Below are 13,635 nucleotides of genomic sequence, written 5' to 3'. Positions count from 1 at the left end.
GAGAAAAGAAAAATCATTTTGATTTATAAGACTTTTGTGTAATATATGTCTGGAACTATTTTTTCTGATCTACTTTTTCTTTTTCTTTTTTTGACGAATCTGCTCATTCTCGTTGCTACTAGTCATTAGGACGCTGTGAACTAAAGCTGTTTTTGCACTTCTGGGCATATAAGAGATAAGGGCTGTCTAGAGTGTGACGCCAGTTGGTTTGAAAGATTAACTCCTTTATAACTGGATAAAGAAATAAACTGCTCTTTGCTTGGGACATTGAAAATTGAAGGAGTTTAGTTCCTTTGGCTTTAAGAATGACAATTAAGAAGATCATGGATGTACAAGAAGGGACTTTATCTTTAGACATGTTTCAGAAAATAATGAATGGGATTAAGTCAATAAAACAAGAATTGAGAAATAATAGACAAGCGTGGAGAATTGAATTTGATGAAATGAGACAGGAGCTGAAAGAAATTCAGGATTCTATGAGAAAGGAGAATAAAGATAGATCTGGAAAATCAAAAAAGGATGAAAGAGAAATTAAAAGCAAGGTTCAAACTATGGAGATTGGATTAAATATGGACATGGAAAAAGATTTGAATTTCCTGGTTGTGATGGATCCTGGAGACAAATATTATGGTTTGGAAATCAGCGCTGTCCCTGAAGGAATTGAAGAGATTGGAGATAAAGATATTATCGGTTCAAAAAAATTCCTGGACTGGAAGGATTTGATGGAACTTGAAATGGAGAAAGTTAACAGAATTAATCCCTGTTTTGTGTTAATGGAAAAATCTTCAAGAGATGTGCTAGTGTATCATGTAAAAAAGAGGAACAGAGATGCGGCTTTGCAACAATACTTCAGTGCTACGTTCGGAATTGATGGCAAGAAAATATCTGTGATAAAGGAAATTCCTATCAGACTTTTATTATATGACTATGACAGCAAGATTATTGGGTGCGTAAAGATGGAAGATGGAAGATGGAACCAATATGGATAATGGAAGAAGAGCGATTTGAAATTACTGGACTTAGTAGACTTGATGAGTTGGATTAATTGACATGTTTATTTAGAAAAAAAATTGATGGACATATATCTCAAAGATTGGAAACTTCTCTTTGACTTTTTGTGGAAGAATGAAATGATATGATGTTAATGAGATTTGAAACCAATTAAGATAACCGCTGGAGGAAGGTGATTTTATAATCTATTAAGAGACAGGCTTGTTATATATTATAGATTTATAGCTGAACTACGACAAATCGGAAGTCAATATTTTTTTTTTTTTATTGTATTAGTTATTTATTTGTGTTTTTTTTCTTTTTGTATTGTTTTGGTTTTGAAAATCTGAATAAAAATTAATTGAAAAAAAAAGAGTGCTATCATATCTCCATCTCCCACAGAAGGTGAACAAACAGGGAAAGGCTAGAAAGCTAACACCTCCAGGAAGGTAACACCTTTAGGGGAATGCTACCAAAAGGAGATTAGGGTAAGAAAAGTAGTGCCTCTGGAGAGTATCAACATCAACATGGCGGCCACCTAGCATTGAGCCAATTATGCCACATCAGCACCTCTACTGGTATTGGTAGTGGGCCACCAGAGAGGATTATGCTGAAGATCTCATCCTTATGGCTGGAGCTGGCCCTATACAGGACAGAAGGCAATTATGACAAAAAAATATATGCAGATTGTATTATCTATCATTTTCTCAGGCTTCTGGCAGGGATGGATGAATCTGTTGAGGTCAAGTTCTCTTAGTTCCTCAGTTTTTCCCAATCTTTTCCAAATCCACTTCATCCCTTTTCTGCAGAGTAGTAGTCAAGGGGGTTGTCACAAAGGTTAAGGAAGGCAGAACCCTCCTGCCCCTTTAATGTGAGCACTGTGTTTTTTGGGGTGGGTGTGGGGATGGGTGGGTAGTGAGAAGGGGGGGCTTTAGCAAGTGGGGAGAGTGCTGTTGCACTCAGCTCCTGGTTGTGGGCTTCCCAGAGGCATCTGACTGGCTACTGTGAGAACAGGATGCTGGACTAGATGGGCCTTTGGCCTGAGATGGAGGAACTGGTCAATTTTAGTTTCTTTCAACTTCTCATTTTGCCCCTAAGCTTAAGTTCAGTTCATCCTATTTCTGCATCAGTTTGCAAACTTTGTTTTTTTAAAGTCTGCATGAAAATTCATACACCTTTTTTGGTGGGGATTTCTCTTCATATACACATTTTGCAAGCAAATTTCACGAATGTAATGTATTTTGTATTTTTGGTACATACTATTTTTGGGATTGGAGACCTGCAGTGAAAAATTTGGATAAGTGCACATTTCAAAGGGTGGCTGCATTTCGGTCTGCATGTTATTTCAGCAATGCCAATCAAGCTTCCTACTAAAATATGGACCGAACCAGCTTCTCTCCCCACCCTAGCCTCTGGCCAGTGCTTTCTAAAGCAATTAATGTCCGTTCAGATGATATCAGTGACACCTGTCAAAAACATGTTGTTTAGCTGGAAGAAAGAAGGGAATACCATTCTGACTATTAACAGAGTAGGGTTGCCAGGTTCAGGGCCTGAGACTGATCCTGTATCTTTAGGAGAAGAGAAAGTCAGCCAAGTGCAGGTGTTCTTGCAACCCTGTAATGGGAAAAACCACAAGGTGGAATTCTCCCTTCCCCTTGCACAACTTTGAAAGATACTGAAGACCTCTTGGAGACTGGGCCTGGCAACCCAGGAGAGAGAGAGAGGTTCCATGCTTTGTGCTCTTTCTCTCACACACATACATATATATGCTCCACAAATGGCTTGATAATGTTAAGCAAACAGCAGAAGAAAATTGGGAATGATAACATTCTTTTTTGGGGGGGGAAATATAGTTCGGCAACACCAATTCATTTCAATGTGAGGGGCACAGGAGTAAAGAGCACTCAACAGCTCAGGGATTTCAGGGAATGTTTTGCCAGTCAGAATTCAGGTTTTACAACGAAAGGATTACAACCTGATTTAAGTGCACACTGGCCTAATGTGTAAGTTCTCTCCCCTTGTCCCTTTTTCTATAGAATTTCTTTCAAGAATATTCAGTTCCAGTCTCGCTTTTAAATGATGAATCACAAATGATTTCCAGTGCTTCAAAGGCGGTGATTTTGGAGGAGAACATCTATAATCCATGGGTTGTATTCAATGTTAAAGGTGCTGAGAGTTGTGAGGAGACCTCTCACAGAGCTACAATTCCCAGCACCCATAATAAACTACAGTTCCCAGGATTCTTTGGGAGAAAGCCATGACTGTTGTAGTGGTATAAGAGTGCTTTAAATGGATGATACGGATGTGACCTTAGATTTGTTTTCTATTTGCATTCAGTAACAAGTCAAGCCATTTGCCCCATAATAATCATAAGAAGATATTATATATGTATTTTTTTAAGTCTGAAAGGTGAATAGGGGGAAAGAAGAGAAACAAAACTATAAGAGGCAAGCCAAAGTAAAGAGACCCAAACAAAATCCATTTAACTTACTGTAGCTACTTTCGCTATCGCTGGCATTAGAAGAAACATGTTCTGCAAGAACAGGACAGCAAATTAAAAGGACATAACCAAGCATCGGAATGTTAAGGAACTGCCCCAATCATGCAAAAGGTGGAAAGTGCATAGTAGGAGTCAGGAAATCAGTGCAGCAGTGCATCCTGACAGTTCCAGAAAACCAATCAAGTCAAGGCCAGAGGCATTATCAGTCATGGAAGCATTGAGAAGGGGTGGTGCCAATCCTGTTTCTAAAGCACTAGCGTCCAGTGAAAAGGGCTGTAGAGTCCCGAGTTCAACCTCTGGCATCTTCAGGTAGGGCTAGGAATGTCCTCTGCCTGAAATCCTGGAGAACCCCAGCTGGTCAGTGTAAACCAGGGGTTCACTGTGGCCCATGGACCACCAATGGTCCACAAACGTCATTCAGGTGGTCCGCAGCATATTGATTTTTAATTGCGTTGGTATTGCTTCTTTTATCATTCTATGGAATGTAAACTGCAGTACAAATAAAATGCAATGCAAGATGTAAAAGAAGCAATAAAATGCAAATAAAAAAAAAACCATACAGCATCCAGGTCATTACAATTGCTACAACAGGCAGGAAAATCATTACATGGTCCGCCAAGACCGTAAGTGATTTCCAAGAGGTCTGTGAGGGAAAAAAAGGTTGGGGAGCCCCTGGTGTAGACAGTCATGAGCCAGATGGAGCAATGGTTTGACTCAGTATAAGTCAACTTCCTGTGTTCCTATATCCCAATGTTTGCATGAGGATTTTATTTCTTGGGCCTGGCAATGCTCATTCAGCAGAGATGCAGACCCACAGGCTACACGGTGCTCTTGCTTATTGTGCACAGAGTGGCTGGTAGTCCAGGGGGTTGTCTGCATTTTCTGCACAAACTTGCACACAAAAGCCCTCCTCACTTTGTCTGTTTGGAAAATCAGCTTCGGGAAGGGGTGATTAAGTTGGAATGATGATGAAGGCGCCCCTTAAGCCAGGGACAGGGAATTTGCAGCCCTCCAGATGTTGCTGGACTCCATGAGCTCCAGCCAGCATGGCCAATGGTCAGGGATGGTGGGAGTTGTAGTCTAACAACTTCTGGAGGGCCACAGGTTTCCCCACCCCTACCTTAACCCTTTTCTAGCCCATACTGCTTGGATCTGGTCATTTCTCCACCTTGGGTTCTCCTTTTCCTTCCCCCTTTGAATTGCTCTGCCAATAAATTACATTTGACTCTCACCACTAGCCCTCCCAAGCCCACTATTGACTACTCCCCATGGCAGTGGTTCTCCAGGGTCTTAGGCAGACATCTTCTATAGGCCTGGTGCCTCTGATCTTTCTTAACTGGAGAAGCCTCAGACTGATCCCATAGCTATTCAGCCAGCCATACATATGTTCTGCCATTGAAACGTGACCCCGGGAGACAGAATGCACCTTCCAGAAAGAGAATGCTGAATTAGATGAGCCTTCATTGGATTCTTATGGATCTCAGACAAGGTCTTCTGCGGTCATGAGGTGGGCCTTGGAGAAAACATCTGCCCTTCCATTGGAATGGACTGGTGCCGCACTCTTGCCAAGAGCACATCAGGCTTTACACAAGGGGTGAAGAACCTCCAATCTGGAGACCAAATGAGGCTCTCAAAGCCTCTCTGCCTGGTCCTCAGTACTCTCCCCATGCCACACCCCCTATCCCCAGGCCACACCTCTCTCTGGCACACTTCACACCCCGAGTGTCTTTGCCTGGCTGGAATGCAGTCGTGTTGTGGCAAATTTAGAAGTGCAGGGTCCCTTCATGTTCATCACAGCCATGCCCCCTCCCCGCTTTTTTTGTTGTGGTGTTGGGAATGAGATCCTTGTTAATGCCTAGGAAGCAATAAGCATGAAAGAGTGTTAGCTACTGAGAAGAGCCTTCTCAGTGTTTGATTCACCTCATTTCACTCTGATTGGCTCCAATCCACAGGAAAGGACAAGGAAGCATGTTAGAAGACTCTTCTCAGTGGCTAACACTCTGTTCTTTCACACTGATTGGCTTGTAGGATGTTGGAGACATAGGGACCTTGCTGGGACCCTGCTCCACAAAAAGTAAGGGGTCTAAGACACACACACCCTGAGATCCTGCATGACTGCACCCCTGCTGGAATCTGTTCTTCACCTCTGACAATGCCTCTCACTTGTCTGGATGGAGGATAGGGAAAATGATGTGCGAGTGTGTGTAGAAAGTAGCCTGCTGTACAAAGGTGAAATTAGTATTTGCTGCTCCGCCCACTTTTGCCTCTAGTCACCCCTGGCATGTGGCCCTTGGAAAGTTGTCTAGAAGGGAATGTGGCCCTTGGGCTGATAAAGGTTCCCTAGCTTCTTCCAATCCAATGGATGTAGATTCCTAGAGAACTGAATGAGGAACGCAGCAGTTTTCATTCACAGAGATATAGCATGTATTCTACTAAGTCCTACTCAGAGTAGACCCACTGAAATGAATGAACCTAAGTTAGTCATGTCCTTAACTTCAACGGGTCCACCGTAAGTAGGACTAGTGTTAAATATCACTCATAAACTCCATTTAGGAATAAATGTGTGAGAACTCATCTTTATTTTGTCCAAGTGTCATACATTCGGATGCTAATGCTTGTTATTTCTCCCTTCCTTAATTATCTAGACATTTCTGGATTGAAATTCTGATGGTGGCGTTCGTTGGTCTATCACTGGGAAATGATGTGCTGATCAACCGAACCTCTCAGCTCCACAAGAGATAATGCATCTTGCCTTCGTATGGGTGCACAAACACACACTCCCATAATGAAAAGCGCACTCACAGCAGTGGACAATGCAGGGGCAACGCTGGTGTTTTGTTTTCCCGGCGCAAACGTGTGCATCAGAAAAAGAATCAGCAAACTCTGAAGAAAGGAAACAGCCACTACGCATATCATATGAGGTCGTTGCAAGGTAAGAATGAGGCAGGGATAGGCACCAGGCACCAGAATCCTCAATGGTTTGGCTTCAGCTGTAAGAAATCCATTTCATCCCATCTAGTTTCCTCTTGGCTATATGAATCAATTCACCATCACCCTGCTGGCCAAACTGGATTTGAATGAGAGCATTTTCTCCATGCATATAGAATAAGTGCTGGGATCCTATCTGGACCATGGGAGGCACTTAAAGCCCCCAAGCCCCCACACCAGAATCTCTACCCAGATAGGGCCCCCTCAACCTGCAATTAATTGGGTGGTCTCCAATGCTAGTGTTTCTCAGAGTAGACCCATTGAAGTTAATGGGCATGACTAACTTAGGCTCATTAATTTTAATGGGTCTACTCTGAGTAGGATTTAGTTGCCCACAATCCATTATATTTATTCATTTAAAAAAATTTAGACTGCTCAATGTTTTTTTTAAAAAAACCCACACAATTCTTAAGTGGTTTACATAAAATAGTACAAAATATTGATCTAAAAATACAGGTAAAAAATCAGCAAACTTTAAAAACAAGCAGGTGTAATAAGATTTATTAAAAATCCAGATAAAATCAACAGAATTTAAAAGTGAGGATACATAATAAAATTGCATGTCTGGGCAGGCTTGCCGAAAGAAAATAGTTTTTAGCAGGCATCAAAAGCAATTGGTGGTATTCAGTGTTGGCCCTACTCAGAATAGACCCACTGAAGTTAAAAGGCACAACTAACAGTTTAATTTCAATAGGTCTCCTCTAAGTAGGACTTAACTGAATACAACTCAGTACAAGGAAGGAGCCTGCCTGATGTTAATAGTCATTTTATTTAAATTGATTTTTAAATAGTCATTCATACAATTGCTAAATGTGTGACTGGGGTCTTGTCTAGTTTGGCCCTGAGGTTGTTTTTTTTCTAGAATACCTACTCTTGCAGCAATCATTTCCTCTATTAGTGATGTTTGAGGGGTAAGCGCCAATTACAAATATGTCAGGAAAAATAAAAATCCTCCTGTCTCTCCTGGCTTCTTCCATTAAGAGCAAAGCACTAAAGCAAAAATCTGAGAAAGTAAGCAAACATATATATTTTTTAAAAAGGCAGGAGCTACAGCTGAACATTCAGAAATAAAACCAAAGAACCATCTCCGGTTATTCATTTTGAGATGGAATCTAGGAAAACTATGCCAAAATGCTGCCTTTGAAGTGCATTCTGGGTGTGAGTTCTACATGGGTGTCTGTCTAAAGCTTTTCCCAAACTGCGGCCAATGGGATGCTATTGGGTACAACTGCCATCAGCTCCAGCTAGCATGGTCAATGATCAGAGATGATGGGAGTTGTAGTTTAATACTATCTAGGCTCTAGAGGGTATAGGATTGGGAAAGGCTGGTCCAAAGCAGTGGTTTTCAAATTTTCTAAGTTCTGGGAATCCTCCCTGACTTGTAAATTGAGCATTTGTCACAGATGCATGATGTTTTGCAGGGGACCCTGGAGCATGTTCTCAGTTTGGGCACCGGTCAAGCCAGTGGGCCTTCACTGTCATTGCAGCATGAACAGAGCATGTGCCTCAGAACATACTCCACACTCTTGGCTGTCAAGAAAAGGGAAGCTTGGGCGTGAGCGCTAAACCAGAGTTGTACCTATGTTTTTTGGGGGGGGGCGTTCCCTTGGCAACATGTGTATAGTGTTTCCTCCATCCTCCTCCATACAACTTCTGAAAACCAGTTTCTGGGAATCAGAAGTGGGAAGACCGCTGTTGGATTCAGGACCTGTTTGTGGGCTTCCCTTTGGGGCATCTGGTTGGCCGTTGGGAGAACAGAATGTTGGACTAGATGGGCCTTTGACCTGATCCAGCAGATCTTATGTTCTAATGTTCTCTCCCTGCAGAAGCAGGCAAGTGAAAGAGGTGAGGAGCAATTGCTGCCTCCACTCACTCGCTTGTCTGCCTAGGCCAAGGATGGGGGAGCTGCAGCCCTCCATATGTGGTTGGACTTCATCTCCCCTCCGTCTCACAGATCTTGCTGGTTTCTGTTCCATAAATGAAACTGGAGACTGTTTGGCTCACCTCTTTACACCAGGGATGAGAAACCTGTGAGCCTCCAGATGTTGTTGGGCTTCAGCGCCCCTCAGCCCCAGTGAGCATGGCCAATGATGATGGGAGTTGGAGTTCAACAACACCTGGAGGGCCACAGCTCCTATGCCTGTTCTAAGCGACATGGCGCAGAGGAGAGGGCAGAGCTTGGAAAAGTTACTTTTTTGAACTACAACTCCCATCAGCCCCAACCAGCATGGCCACTGGATTGGGCTGATGGGAGTTGTAGTTCAAAAAAGTAACTTTCCCAAGCTCTGGGAGAGGGTCCCCATAGCTCTTGTTTACACTGCTAGCCAGCATCAGTTAGCCTTCCTGAAGGGCTGAGGCATCAGGCACCGCTGAATGGTGCTGACCCTTGACATCAGCCATGGTCAGGCCATCTTCCAGACAGCTTTAGGAACTTTCTCAGTGAGGACCCTGGGAGTCCTCCAAACACAGTTTAAAAGCCACTGGTGTAAAAAAAAACACATGACCATTCCCAAACCTGTCAGGAAAGGATCAATAATGCATTATTGGAAAACAAAAGAGTGTTATTTACAGAAGTAGACGTTTTCTGTTACATAAGCGGTATGCTATTAATATTATCATGCAGAACATAACAAACAATGGAAACTTATTTTACCCAGTGCATTCCAAGCTGGGGAACAAAAATTTTAAAAAATCTAATCTGTGCATGCCGGGGTGGAAGGTCCTTAGGGAAGGAACAAAAGCCAAAATAAAAATGAAATCAAAAAAATTATAAAAGAAAAGAAAAGAAAAGTGTGGGGGGGTTACAGTGACCATTCCTGGGAACTTACTCAGAGTCTTTGTTCCATAACCGTCGTCACCTAATCCGGGGATGTCCTGCCCGGGAGTTTCCCCAGAGAGAGCAATGAAAGAAAAGAACAGCCGCAGAAGAGGAAGGAAGAGGTCAGTGGAGTTGAAATGGGTACTACCATGACTGACCATGCAGATCCCACAGTCTGGATTCCTGCCATGCGGAAGGCCGTCTAGTTTGGCTAAAGCGAGAAGGTCCATGCTATCTTAAGGAAGCTGAAGCATACGGGACCAGGAGCCCACGACTCTCCAGATGTTGCTGGACCACAACCCCTGTCGTCTCTGACCACTGGCCATGATGGCTGGGGTCGATGGGAGATGGAGCATCTGAGATGCCATGCCTCCCCCAACCCTGGTGCAGAAAATTTGCCCAGATGGAGACGTTTTGAGTGGCAAACCAGGGAGGCAGCCAGGGAGGGTTGTTGGGAGAGCTTCCTTTCTCCTTCTGTTCCGGACTACGTGGGATGATTTCAGGAATGCCTATGTTTCTGGACAGATCACTGGTCTTAAACAATGAGTGGCTCATGTTAGAAACATTTGAATCAGCCTATGTACTTGGCATGCAAGCCAGATGACACAAATCCCTTTGCCTATTCACAAAACAGGATGCATGAGATGGTTTGACATGTATTCATAATTTTGACCTGGTTCACATGACACAATAAGCCAAGCTATGGGTTAACAAGACCAAGCAAATGTGCAGCCTCCCAAAATGGTGCTCGCAGCTGCTTTGCTCCTCCCTGGCTTATTTTACTGCTGCACCGTGTGGCGCTAAACCATGGTTTGTTCTAAGCCAAAGTTTATTGTTGGCTACAAGCTCATAGTTTAACATCACTCTGGGATTGGATGACATGTGAAGCCAAACCTTGGCTTAGCCCAGTGTGGTGCAGGAGCAAAGAGGACCAGGATGGAGCAAAGTGGCTGTGAGTTCCTCTCTGGAAGCCCATGCATTTGCGCAGCCTTGCTAAGCCACAGTTTGGCTAAGAACCAGCCCATTGCCAATGTGAACCAGGCCATTGTTAAGGACATTAGGAGATACAAAAAAGCAACCTCAGCAAATTATATTTATAAATACATAGATGATGATGATGATGATGATTTTGGCAATTTAGCCTTCATCTCCAAGAGTGGGCTTTTTGAACTTGTTGAAAATCCTGTCCCAGCTTATTTTTCACCAAGGATACCTGACTTTTTATGCTTTTATTTAAATAAATGGCACTATACTTGGAAATCATTCGTACCCAAGCATCAATTCAGACAACCAAAAAGTGGTTGAGAATCAAATAGTAACAATAAAAACCCTGTATGTTTTCCCCTTCATGGGAAATTACAGCTTTTTTTTTTTTGAGAGTGTGTGTGTGTGATTTAACTTGAGGAATCAGTGTAGGTGGAAAGGGCTAGACCTCCTCCTCCTCCTGCCACTCTGTGACCTCATTCCTCATAACCCTAATGCTCATTCTAAATCACACACACACACACACACACACACACAAACAAACACACGGTGCAAGTGCTTTTTGAGAAAGGAAAGGCATCACGGAATTCTCATGTCACATGGCACTGATCCCCCAATTCTGCTGAATGATTTTAGAATCCTTAATGACATTTACCATCCAAATGCTATCCAAAGTGGCACTCACGGACCTCAACTGCATGTCATTGTGGGATCCTGAAGTGGCATGAGACCCTTTCCCCTCATCCTAAAAAAGCAATGCAGACTATGCCACCAGGAAGTGTCTTACAATTTTATAGCTGTAACTTTCAAAGCGGGAAAAGAGTAAAAATGATGCTTAGTTAGGAAATTATCAGGAGTATCTATCATGGGCCAAACCATCGTGTGCAGGTCAAACCACCACACACATCCCTTTTAAAAACAAAAATAGGCAAAGGGATTTGTGTTCTCTAGCTTCAACACCATGCATGTAGGAACATGGGAAGCTGCCTTATACTGAGTCAGACCATTGTCCATCCAGTCTAGTATTGTCCACACCAGGTGTGGGTAACCTGTGGGTCTCCAGATGTTGCTGAACTACAACTCCCATCAGCTCCAGCGAGCATGGCCAATGGCGTGAATGACGAGAGATGGAGTTCAGCAGCATCTGGAAGGCCAAAAGGTTCCCCAAACTGCTCTGCACTCACTGGCAGCATCTCTCCAGGGTTTCAGGCAGGAGGTTGAACCTGGGACCTTCTGCATGCAAGACAGCTGCTCTACCACTGAGCTAAGGGCTAAGATCTGTTGAAATGTTTGTAGTATGAGTCTTTCAGAGTTTAAAACCAGTGAGTGGGCCACATACAGAGGTGTTCCCAAGTCCAATGCAATCAATAGGAAGCAAAAGTAATGTTTGGATAGCTGTGGCCTTCTCTTTCACCTATATTTGAAACTGAATTTAAGCAAGAATGAATAGTGCTGGCAAACAGCTGTTAAATTTAGCAGCAGAGAAGAATTCTTCAACTAGTGATTGTAGCCTTGGATACTCCAAAGGTAAAAGGAATCCAGACTGCCATCATACATTGGTCACAGTAGTAATGCCTCACCTGTCCTGACTCTGACTTTTGTTTGCCTAGGGGCATGTGTGTGTGTGTGGGTTACCAGTGTCATGCGCATCATCCATGTGCTGCACTGTGACATTGCCTCTAAGCATCTACTTACGTTCCGGGTCACTCGTTTCCTGCTCACTCAGCTCCTTGTTCTTGTAGAATGGGAATTTTCGTGAAAAGATGAAGTTCTTTTTACGCTTGTCATTGAATGACTGTGAAGGAGAAAAGGCATGGGGCAAAAACAAGGACGTCTAATTGTTGTCACACTCATGCTGACGACACAACTCGTTTGTAAAAGTGGAAAACAACTGTAGTGACTCAGTCCAATTGTTTTTCCCTCCCATTTTGATAAAGCAGATGGTCAAAAGTTCCTGAAGATCTGGCAGATTTTTAAGATGACAAATTCCGGCAGTGATATCAGGCTGCTTTTGACACTCAGAGTAGACACATTGAAATCAATAGACCTAATCACTAACATTGGATGCAGCCCTTTATCATTAATTGATTAAAGCTGTCATACAAAGGACACTTTCCTGGGAGTAGGCCCCATGGAACACAGCGGGACTTACTTCCAAGTAAATATGTATAGGACTGTGCTACAGATTAATATTTTTAAAAAATGATTAATTGATCAGGCAGTAGATTTATGGGGCCCTGCAGATGGCAAGTGCCATTTAAAACATGGCATTCCCTTCCTCTGTTCCATTGAAGGGAAACTCTTCCTGAAATTATCCTTGCTTCTAATAAAATATTACAATAAAATAATAATATATTAAATAATAGTATTCTATAGTATTTTAGGGGTGGAATTGTAGATGTAACCCAACCTGGGATTTTATGGGTGAGTAACTAAATAATAATAATAATAATAATAATAATAATAATAATAATAATAAAAGAAGAGAAAAAGAGTGTTTCCTGCAGAACTATAGTTCTTATATACAGATTTATGAGAATTTAAGTGATTAATTAATCAGTCAATCACTCCAAATTCACCAATAATTAACCAACTGAGATTTCTTAAAACTGGAGCCCTTTTTAGCTGGAAAAAAAAGCAGCCTAAAAATTGTTATATAAATAAAAAATAATTTTTCTGCATGATGTGCCAGTCAGCGTTTCTTGTTTATGCTGGTTCAATGAACTTTGACCATATGAATGAGCTCATCGAGATTTGGCTTTACATTTAGAATCCAATATACTTAAGAACGGGTAAGACAGCACTGTGTCTGATCCTAAAGGGTGGACTAAGCAGCTAGAAAAAGGACAACGTTTTCAGAAGAGGATGATTCCAAATTGTTAAGGATTTAATTACTTGTGTCACAAAAGTTTCATGCCACTTTTACATTCCAAGCATATTTAAAATTTAGTAACAGAAAACGAAGGGGGAGGGGGAAATAATATACATGGAAACCTATGAATGGTTTGCTAGGGCTGCAAATATTCAAATTTGAAACAATGTGAACTGCATGCAAAAAGTAATACACAAATCATGCAGACATAAAAGAAAGGCAGATCAAATATAAACGTATATGCTTTGAAAGTAATTTGGTTGCAGGGGTGGGTGGAGGCTGGCATGCAAACAGCATCAATTGAATGGCCTACGGAATTTAATGGAAATCAAAATGTGTGCTTTTTGTTTTTGTTTTTGCTTTTTTTTGTGACCACTTTTTCAAATTAATGTCTTTTGATAACAGATACTTGTTAGAATTATGTTTTTGTTAAAAAATATCTCGCATAAATTTATTGCAGACATCCTTCAAATACACAAAGAG

At 42.1% G+C, this 13,635-nt stretch overlaps 1 protein-coding gene across 12 annotated transcripts in view; it reads right to left on the bottom strand.

Moving 5' to 3' along the window:
• DLG2 (discs large MAGUK scaffold protein 2) overlaps nt 1-13,635 on the bottom strand; it is a 1,398,326-nt gene that overhangs the window by 40,108 nt on the left and 1,344,583 nt on the right. For 10 of the 12 annotated variants that reach the window (XM_061628927.1, XM_061628928.1, XM_061628930.1 and 7 more), the window contains 2 exons: nt 11,976-12,075; nt 3,482-3,523 (listed from right to left, as the gene is read on the bottom strand). In XM_061628927.1, the coding sequence (XP_061484911.1) occupies nt 3,482-3,523; nt 11,976-12,075 (142 nt within the window). The remainder of the gene's footprint in view (nt 1-3,481; nt 3,524-11,975; nt 12,076-13,635) is intronic. The other 2 variants (XM_061628929.1, XM_061628931.1) reach the window with 1 other exon arrangement.

Source organism: Rhineura floridana, chromosome 5 (assembly GCF_030035675.1).
Source record: "Rhineura floridana isolate rRhiFlo1 chromosome 5, rRhiFlo1.hap2, whole genome shotgun sequence".
Lineage (NCBI taxonomy): Eukaryota > Metazoa > Chordata > Lepidosauria > Squamata > Rhineuridae > Rhineura > Rhineura floridana.
This window is presented reverse-complemented; position numbering and strand designations above follow the sequence as displayed.